Source organism: Silurus aristotelis (assembly GCF_946808225.1).
Source record: "Silurus aristotelis genome assembly, chromosome: 2".
NCBI lineage: Eukaryota > Metazoa > Chordata > Actinopteri > Siluriformes > Siluridae > Silurus > Silurus aristotelis.
This window is the reverse complement of record NC_139575.1, coordinates 17215559-17226387: the sequence shown is the minus strand read 5'-3', so window position 1 is coordinate 17226387 and position 10829 is coordinate 17215559. Positions and strand designations below refer to the sequence as shown.

General features: G+C 37.9%; 1 protein-coding gene across 1 annotated transcript in view; it reads left to right on the top strand.

Annotated features, from left to right (window-relative positions):
• patz1 (POZ/BTB and AT hook containing zinc finger 1) overlaps window positions 1-9808 on the top strand; it is an 11376-nt gene extending 1568 nt beyond the window's left edge. The window contains 6 exon segments of the mRNA XM_083520886.1: window positions 1-266; window positions 402-465; window positions 609-780; window positions 4142-4303; window positions 5684-5863; window positions 6960-9808. The exon segment at window positions 1-266 is cut by the window's left edge and continues 312 nt beyond it. Coding sequence (XP_083377012.1) covers window positions 1-266; window positions 402-465; window positions 609-780; window positions 4142-4303; window positions 5684-5863; window positions 6960-7417 — 1302 coding nt within the window. The 3' untranslated portion in view covers window positions 7418-9808.
• The last annotated feature ends 1021 nt before the right edge of the window (window positions 9809-10829 follow it).

The following is a 10829-nucleotide window of genomic DNA, read 5'->3' as shown; positions in this document are numbered from 1 at the left end:
CCGCAGAACTGCGTGCAGACGGACGGCAACCGCAAACGGGAGAGGACGAGGCGACACGTGGGCTGCGATCTGTGCGGGAAGGTGTTTAGAGACGTCTATCATCTCAATCGTCACAAGTTGTCCCACTCTGGGGAAAAGCCATACGCGTGTCCTGTGTGCGGCCTGCGGTTCAAGCGCAAAGACAGGATGTCTTACCATGTTCGCTCTCACGATGGAGCCGTGGGTAAACCTTACGTGTGCCAGAACTGCGGAAAAGGCTTCTCCAGGTGAGGTCTTCTGAGCTACTAAGGTGGAGTGTTCCTGAGACTTCAGGAGGATACACTCATTGTCAAAAAATAAAACCACCTGTACATGATGTATGTGTTGATGTAAGAATGCCTCTTTTTGTATGTTCTTTGCAGGCCAGATCACTTAAATGGACACATCAAGCAGGTGCACACCACAGAGAGACCTCATAAATGTCAGGTGAGAGAAAGAGACAGCACTTCTCCCTAAGTTTGCACATATACTATAGCAAAATACAGTGTCAATACTGTATAGCACATCACCCCAGGATATTGCTTGTCTTTTACAATTTGATTGATACGGTTTCCTTGTTGTTCCTGCAGATTTGTAATGCGTCATTTGCAACACGAGACCGTCTGAGGTCTCACCTGGCCTGCCACGAGGACAAAATCCCATGCCAAGTGTGCGGCAAGTACTTAAGGGCTGCTTATATGACAGACCACCTAAAAAAACACAGCGAAGGACCTCACAACTACTGCAGCATATGCAATAAAGGTAATGCTCATAAAAAACTAATTACAGATCATTTCTTATCCACTGATCTTTTTTTAAGAATGCACTGCACTGCAATGTTCAATGTTAGAGCCAAGGGAACTAGATACTAGTTGATACTAACTACAAGTGAATGAAAAATTAAGGTATGTTTATATACTTTTCTACGCTCAAGGCCTAAGACACCAGACAAGGCAATTGGGCTTATGGGTCATCTGGCAAATTATTGTCAGACAAACTGCATCTTAAATCTCTGATCATTTTCATCTGCAAGATTTGTGTTGTTCGACTATGGTGCAAAAACTTTATAAAGCACAGAAGGCATTAGCAAAGCTGCTTTGAAAACGTTGGAACAATACTTAAGATGCACAACATGGAGAAATTTCCCTTTGTAGCTGGAGCTTTGAGGATATTAATGTGCTTTGGCAGCTGATTTAAGGAGTAACCTGGGAGCACAGTCCCTGATAAAGGTTTGGAAACACCGTCTTTTATTGTTTTTAAGAGACACATGCTCATCCTTTTGTTCATATGCAACAAAATAGGTAAACAAATGGTACGAAGATTTACTTTAACCAAACAAATATATACATTTACAAATATTTCAATTCCTTGGCATGTGTAAAAGCTTTTCCACACTTTTGGCATTTGGACTCTTAGTTTTTCCAAACATTTAGCTAAAATACTTTGCCTTGTGTTTTGTAAAGCTTGCCAAAGGTGTACACATCCCAGAGCTGTTCAATAGGATTCCGGTCCAGTGACTGGAAAGGCCATTTCGTAACAGATAACATTCCTGCCAACGCTTTGCTCTTCAAATAATGCTTATAGAGCTTAGACATATGTTTTGGGTCATTGTCTTTTTGTATAGTGAAGTTGATCCAGATAGAATTCCATGGTGTTGAAGTATGGAATGGTTGCCATGTTGGTGCAGCATACACTGCTCCAAAACATTCCCAGACTAGTAAGCTTCCACCTCCATGTTTGACTGTGGATGTGAGGCATGGGCACAGGGTGTGTCTGGTAACATCATCTCTCATGTTCTTCAACTTAAATAAGTTCTCCTGTTAGAGCTAAAAATGTCAAATTTAAACTGATCTGTCCAGGAACTTTGTTATTCGCTGCCCAATTCTTGTATTTTCTTTTTGACTTTACCTAGTTTTTTGCATATAAATAAAGGAGCATGGGTCTAAAAAATGATAAAACACATAAGTGTTTCCAGACGGGCACTGTAAATGGTTTTCGTGTGTGTGTGTGTGTGTGTGTGTGTGTGTGTGTTTTCTACTGCTAACATTTTGTTAGTTATAACCATATCAGCACTTTAACGCCCGTCTCTAGACTCTGGTGCCTGACCAGGTTCTTTTCAATACAAACTCCAAATATACACAATCGTTATATGTAAGCTTTGATTGAACAATACTAAATGTCTTCCAGGAACTTAAGGTTATTGTTTTAAAACATACCTTGAGCTGGGGGTCCCTCCAGGGCCTGTTGCATGTAGACCTACTAAAACACCATCTGTATACCGACTAGAACGCATATCATTGTGAATAAGATAAAAGTCAAAACTTCTGCTCTAACTTTTAATGGAGGCATATTTGATTATACAGATCTGTGTTTGTGTTATAAATACAGTGTAAAGTTCACACATTTTCATTTAAAACAGACACATTGCTTGTACTTGTATGTGTGACTGTCATGGACCAGTTAGCTTGCATTGTTATCATTTACCCAGCTGATGAAATACAAGGTAACATTAACAAGCAGTATAATTTAGTGCATATTCATAAGTAAACTTGCTGTCCTGTTATGTTGCTGGTGAACAGATGTCTTACTCTGAGTCAGTCTGATGTTCAAACTTGAGGATTGTTTTTCCCTCGACTGTGGCTTTCTGCCACTTTATATTATTCATTCATTCATTCATTTTCTCCCACTTATCCGTAATCCGGGTCGCGGGGGCAGCAGTCTAAGCAGGCCCCCGCCTTCGACTGCTGCCCAATCCTCACAGCACCGTCCCTTACGGTCCCTCCTGCAGGTGGTGAGCCCACGGGAAGTCTTTTTATATTAACATATTACAAAATAATACTTGGTTAATAGAACACCATAATGAGGGCAGTGGGGGAAGGGTGTGTTGTTGGGATGGCAGGAGCAGATGAGGGCGTTTCCGATGTGCATATTCATTCATATCTATAAATCCTTTTACTTTGTAAAGGGGTGCACTTCCTTGTTTTTTCCCCTAGTAGCTTCTTTGGCATTAAACCATAAAAATGACTATTCAGGATTGTCTTTTAATGGGTAAAAATAAATAAATAAATATGTATGTATGTATGTGTGTATGTTAATGCTAGGTTACTAAAATGCAAGTGGGATGTTGCTAGTTTTAATGGTGTTAAAAATATTTTTTATATATGTGTGTAGATATATATTTCTCATTTTAGAAAAAAAACCTAAATTATAACCCTTCGATTGTATAATTCAGCTTATATATTTTCATGTTAACAATGAAATGAATTGAATGATTTACTAATAGCTAATTCAAGAACGTTGCATATGAAAATAAGTCTAAAGTGGAGAAACAGGATTAAAGACTTCTTCAGACAGTGCATTTACATCAGTTGTTTAAGATTGCTCATTATACAGCATGTATAAGATGCTTCAGTGCTCACAGTGAAATTATGCTAATAAAATTTCTTACACATTGATCAATCATAACTAACAACTAGAAATATGCTTTTATGATCAAGTGTAAAGCCAGTTAAAACCCCTGAGCCTGTTATGTTTGGCAAGAAAATTATTAGAGGATAATGTTGTGCACACTAGCTGTAGCAATAGATGCTGCATAATGTGTTTGGCTTCTAACTAGTTTAGCTAATGCTGATAACCAAAATAGTTTTGGTATGTTTTGTCAGCCTTGGCTCCTTGAAGAATGTGTTGCTGAGTAGCAGTTACTTTGCTGGCTAGCTATGTGCCAACGTTACCTAAATTAAACTACAATTTGTCATTGTTTTTAGTGTTTTCTTCATGTTTGCATAATATCATTTTGTAAGAGAACATATGTGATTGTGACAACTCCAACTAAAGGCAGGTTTTCAGGAGTACTTTAAAAACATAGACAACTACACCATATCCCTACACTGAACTTTATTGCTGACATCTGCTATATGGATTGACAGTCCATTAGAGACTACTGTACAAAAGCCATTAAGACAAAAAAAAAAAAAAAAAGTGGGTTCAAGACCTTTTTCCACATTGATTAAGAATACAGGAGATTCTCATCTCATTGTTAAACAAGTCTCTGCTTGTTCTATTTTTTCCCCTTCTCCTCCTTCTGTTTTTGCTTTTTTTTTTGTGCTCCTCTTGACGGTCTCAGGTTTTTCCACTGCGTCCTACCTAAAGGTACATGTAAAAACACACCACGGCTCGTCAATGCTCCCTTCCTCCACAGCTCACCAGTTCCTAGAGTCTCGTGACAACGGGCCACAGATGCACAACGGCGCCCCCTACCACTCAGGACGCCAATGCGCAGTGGAAGGCAAGCACGCCTCTGTGTCCCTGCCACTTGTTTGCTCACTCTTTTCACCCTGCTGCTAAATACTGCATCCGCTTGTGTAAACTCACTCGCTCACTCGGCCCATGCTGTCTCACCAGTTTATTACTCCAGCTGATTTCCATCATTCTTCTATCTCATAGTATGATGAGCTTGTTTTTCTGTAGGACTTGTCATATTCTTATGTTACGATATATGGTTATAAATACTTACATGCATTATTTAATTTCAGTAGAATGATGGAAATGTGGTTAGAGAAGCTCACATGGTGCTTTTCATCCTGAATCAGGTTTTTTTTTTTTTTTGTGATGACTTTTAGAGCTGTTCTGAATCTGTTTATTTCATTTTAATGTTAAATAATCGTTGAAGGTGTTGCAGCTGGCGGACGGGGGGGATCCAGTGTTTTATTTTCCTTCATGTCTGATTCATTATCCATCATATAGAATGAGACATTTTACCTTCTGATTTAAATAATTTTTTGCTGCAATTCAGATGAAAAGGCATGTGGTGTTGACTTGTCTTTTAAAATGTACTTTTGTGAAACTTTTAATTAAATTTGCCTGATCAGTGACTGCTACTGCATGTATCATCATGTACCTTTACAAACTCTTGAGCTGTATCAGGTATACATTTGAGTAAGGCTGCAGTGTTTGGTGGTTTATTAGACAGAATTAAAAAGTGATCACACTTGCAGCCCTGCTAGCTTTGTCGATTATGGAAGGCTGTTTGTTGCTGTCTAAGTTAGCATGGCAAAGTAATCACATCTGTTGCTTCATGTAATTTTCATCACATGCTGGCTATGCAAGTGTTTTCTTGGCAATCAGTGCATGTTGTAGTCCAATCAGTGGCCCTTAAACAAGGAACTATTGCCTTCAAAATGAGAAACTTGTTGTTTCATTGTGTTGAGAGGATGGTTGGTGTTTTTAGTTTCTAAGATTTGTGATGAATACTAAAAGAAAATTCTAATTCCAATCTTTCAATGTTTTCAAATGAGCAGTGGTGGTAGTTACTTTGATGTTCATTTTTAAAATGAATATAGAAATTTTGTCACTGGAACTTTTATTCCATGCTGAACAGACTGATAAAATAACAATCCACCATTCTCAAAAATATGTGATAAAAAAATAAATAAACCCCAAAAATATGCCCAATAAAAAAAGAGATTGTTGTTGTAGTAATCAATGATTTGCAATAGGAAAAAAAAAAATCATTCAGAAGGGCATGGTGAATAAATACAGCAATGGTCTGTACATAAACCAGTGTAAAATTTGACTGTTTTGACAGTAAGTGTCCACCCTGGAATCTCTGTCTCTGCTTCTGTTTGTACCCCTTCATGCACTCCTACTCGCCCTCGTTTCGGTGTAGACCTTTGCACCAGTCGCCGGATTCTGATGCCCTTTCCTGAGGCAGAGGGGTGTTTTCGGGGGTTTTCAGGGTCTGCAATTCTCACTCAGCCAGGCCCTCCTGCCCTCAGTGTGCAGCCTGAGCTGTGGGAGCGACATTGTGGCGGAGCACCAGGCCTCCCGTTGCACGCACCTCTCGCAGGTCAGTATGGGCCAGCCGGAGAGGGGCGTAGGGCGAGCCTAATACTGCTCACACAATACAGGACGAGATCTACTGCGCCTCACAGCTCAGTAAATGCCAGTTCCTTGGCTTGTTTCAAAAGCAGTTGTAACGGGTATTCTTACAGACTCAACACAGACAGGCAAGCAGAGATGGACAGGGCGAGAAGCAGGAGGACATAGAAAGAGAAGAAATAGCGACGCACATGGAGAGACGCAGAGCATTGACAGAGATAGACAGATGAGATATGAAGAGGTTGACTGATGAATGACTGACAGGTGTGCAGACAGAGAGATTGAAGTCCTGACATTCCGTTTATATGTACAGATATATCAGTTTATCACTGGAGCTGCTTCTCTGCTTAGGTAGAGAATTGGAGTTATACATTATGGCTAATAGTTTGATTAATCTTCACTCAGTTTGCCGAAATAACTGATTGATTTAAAAAAACAAACAAACTGTAAAGCCATTTCACCAACACAACACAGAATAACATAAAAGCTATGCACTACACTGGAGAACATATGGAAGAGAAATGTACTTTGTATTGAAGGGCAAAATTTTTTTTCTCATGAACTTGAGTTGGAATATATAGCTTAGATACATGTGAGCAGTAAAGTGCTATATTGTTTGAACATTCTGTAAATATAGCTGTATTTATATGTCAAAATTCTTTAAAAACAGTTTGTATGTGTTATAGTAAAAAGAATGTGTTACATGATGGACTTACAAGAACACCTTATGTAAAAAAGAGCTACATATTTTTTTAATAAAAAAAAAAACAAACAAAGGCAAATTGGACATTCATGCAATATATTTCTAATATTTATAATTGTTATAACTTTCCTAATTTAACTTCTTTAATATTTCTGGCCAATTTTTCGACTTGCAACTGTGTATCGTTCATGTTCATATATTCTTCTGCTCTTTTGTAAATGGTTACGGTCTATGAATAGTTCATCTCCAGGTCTTGTCTAATGGGAGTTTTTAATTTTTTTTTCTCTTTCTCTCTTTCCATGTCCTCATTCCTAAAATGTATAATGGTCTTCACACCAATGTCTCGCTCAATTTCCCTCAGACGGGCAGGAAAATGCTGCGAAATGCCCGCATCAGGATTCTGAGGGGTCGGGTGCTGCATTCGAAGACCTTTCGAATGGAAATGAGCTTAAACTGGAGCATAAGGCTGAGGACAAGGAGCTTGAGGTGACCTCGCTGATCTTCAACGGCGAGGCCGACAGCACAGCAAACACGCCATGCAGCTCCAAACAGAAGACTGACATGGAGAAAAAGTTTGCTTGTGGCTTATGTGGCCAGACCTTCCGCACTAAATCCTACCTCAACAAGCACCAGCACCGGGTGCACAAGAAAGCCAGTGGGACAGCATCCAGTCTCGGAGATCTGGGCTCTCCATTCTCGCCACAGCAGAACATGTCGCTGCTCGAGTCATTCGGTTTTCAGATTGTCCAGTCAGCTTTTGCCTCATCGCTTGTGGACTCTGAGGTAGGGAGCAATGCTATAGGCTTAGGGGATAAGTAAACACCTAGAGAAAGTAGAACTGCAGTACCCCTCAAAGGGGACATCTGGTTTAGTTGCTCTAAACCAGATGTCCCCTTTGAGGGGAACTGCTGTTCTACTTTTTCTTATCAACGCCATTGTAAAAGATTCTGTATTTTGTGTTGCTTATTGTTGACGTTAATCAGTTGATTTAATATTATTGACACAAGTTTGCCAGTATGTTTTCCATTCTTTAACATGAAGCAGCCAATCATTCATGAAGCAACCAAGCATTCAAAATCGCAGTATGTATTAATAAATCATCCCACAGAGTAAACGCAAGTTGGATCATTTTGTGTGGTTAGATGTAACCAAATCCTGGGCACACACATCACTGAAAAGCCCAGGCCCTGAAATTGTTTCAAGTTAAATAATGATGACAAACTGAAATCTAGTTCCCATATTCTTGGTTGTTACTCTCTTTTCGTTGCATTTTGAATCATGAACATGCAAGATGGATTGTACGGAATCATGCAAACCACATAGGAGTTTTGAATATTTAACAGGGACCAATTTCAGGTATGACTGTAAGATATTACAAGAGTTGAAGAGTATATTTTATTAACTTATTGATTTTGGTGTCCCATCTCCTTTATGAAAGGGTTTATATAAAGTCGTTGGTAAACTTTAGATCTGTGCTGTGCTATTTTGTTGTTGAATTATGTGTTAGAGGAAGCCAAGAAGACAGTCTGTGTGTATGAGTGTGTGTATGAGTGTGTGCGTGCTCACAAATCTTGGTCTCTTAAGAGAATGTAATGTAATCAGAGGGCTTTTTAACATTTTATTTAATATATCAGGACTTTTTTCTATGAGGGTCCAAACATTCCTGCTTAACTTAAGAATTCCTATTCATGATGTGTATATAATGTCCACATATGTAAGAAATATGTATATAGAAATACTCGTATATGGCCAATATTAAGTTTATTCTATGTAAGGGGGCTCTGTGTATAATTTTTTTTGCCTTGGCCATTATGGTTTAATAGAAGCTTGAGTGAAGAAATATGTTTCAAGGCAAAAAGCCTGGGTTGTATTCAGTTGGTTTGAGTAATTTCACATTTGAATTTCTTAATTATGCTGTAATGGTGTGATCATATAGAAACTTTTTTTGTGGCATTAATATGCCATCAGTGTGTCGGATCTAAATTTCTGCTTTATTTTCTTTATTTTTTTATTTTTTTTTTTTAGTTTTATTTATTGTTGTTTTTGATAGTTTAGACTAAGAAATTAACTACTCTGAGCAAATGCGACTGGGCAGTGATGTATAAAAAAAAAAGTGTTTTTTTTTTTTGTTTGTTTGTTTTTTTACGAGATATGCCTGTAAGAGGCCTGCTTTATTTGCTTACACTCTTAGAACTTTAAAGGTTTGTCTGTGGAGAAAACCATAGATATCGGAACAGAAAATGTTCCCCTATCAGACCAGGTTCAAAGTAAAACTTTTATTGAAACGAATTAAACAACAAAACCTGTTTTTCTAAGCACGTATAAGAGCTCTGACGTGTTTACACTTTGGAGTGAAAGTTTTGAAAGCTCATGTGCATTTGATTTGGCAATCAATTTAATTTTTCATTTATTTATTGTATTGCATAAATAATTAAGTTGTGTGTGAAAGTTATTCAAATGAAGTAATCCACTTCAGCCCACAGCAGCTCAGACTTTGTGTAAGATTCTTCATGGTAGATCAGTCATTTATATTTTTCCTTCTAATTCATGTTAAAAATGCATTCTTGTCAGGGCCTCAAGTGTGAAAAAGGAAGTATGCAACTATACAGGAGTCATTTCATAATGACATTTGACTCTCCCAGCAGACCCACCAAATCCACCTCACTGTCTAAAATGAATCACCCCTGCACACTAATCTGTGCATTTAACTTTTATTCATGTGAAAGATTGGCATGGCTGCTTGGGAAGGTTCTGTGATTAAAATACTGATAAGCCGTTTCATCTTTAGTGGCACATTGTATCACTGGAATTTTTTAAAACATTGTTTTATTTGTATTCTGCTTTTTTTTCTTCTTTATATAACCGTATGTTGCAAAGTGCCTTCCCAATACTGATTGTGAATGGGTAGGAAAATCTGTCATTAAAAGGACCATCTTAAGAATAACCATGTACATAAAGTGATTTGCATCGACACTTTTGTATAAGGACATGCACATAGAAAGAAAATGTACATTTGTATGTATGTTTGTTATTCTCTCTTTGTTCTCTAACAAAAAAAAAGTTTCTTTGCAATTTCAGTCAAGGATTTCTTTAATTTTTTTGGATATAGGCATACTTTTCTATTGATTGTTTTTTGTTTTTGTACACTGTTTTGTGTCTCTGTTTATTTGCTACAGAGATAAGTATAAAATAAAATTGTATTTGGGACGATGCTTTGTAATTTTATTTTATTTTTAAAGGGCCCACTTGTCACCAATCATGTTTTTCCTTCTTTAATGATCACTGATATGTAACAGGAAAAGAACTAAAGCATGGGTTTTTCCATGACCCATAAGATTAATCTCTAAATCTCGGTGCCCTTGCTGAAGAGACATGATGAATAGCTTGGGGTGAATGTAGGAGTCGTAATTGAAACGAGAAAGAGGAATATAAACAAAGTAACCTCTGCCTCACCAAGTGCAACTAACCATTTATATGCACCCCATTATGGAAATTGGATGCAATCTCCTGGATTCTTTCCCAGATATCTTTCAATTGGTGGGAAGGCCAAAAAACACTTCATGTTTATGAAACATTTCTTTTATGAGCGGGTGGAATTAGTGGGATTCACATGGTCAACAATATTACTATATACTATAGTCATTAAGGGTGACTGGCTAGAATGAACAGGCCCAGTGTGTTCCAAGAAAATATTTCCCACATCAATAAACCACCTCTATCAGTCTGGACTGTTTATACAAAGCAGTCTGGGTCCATGGTTTAATGCTAATTTGCTATATTCTGACCCCATCATCTGTATGCTTCAGTAACTGCTCAGATTCATAATTTCATGCTGTTTTTCAACTGTCAGTTGTGCCCACAGCACTTACTTAGGTTTATGTTCTTAATGATGGAAGTGAAAACACAAGTTAAACCTGACATGGTGGTGTGCTGTTGTAGCCTCAAAATTTGACATCTTTGTTCTGATATGCCAACCATACCTCAGAACAAAGATGTTATTTCTGCTAGCCACAATGGTAAAGTTGTTTTTAAACTTACTTAGTCTTTCTGTCAACTCAAACCATTCTAGCCATTTTCCCTTGACCTCTTATATTACAGTCTGTCATTTTCCACATTCTGATGTTTTATGCGGATGTCACCTGAATCGCTTAACCTTGTATTTGCATGTTATTTATTATTATTATTATTATGCTCCCACCTAATTGGGTAATTGAAAAACTGCAGAAATTAG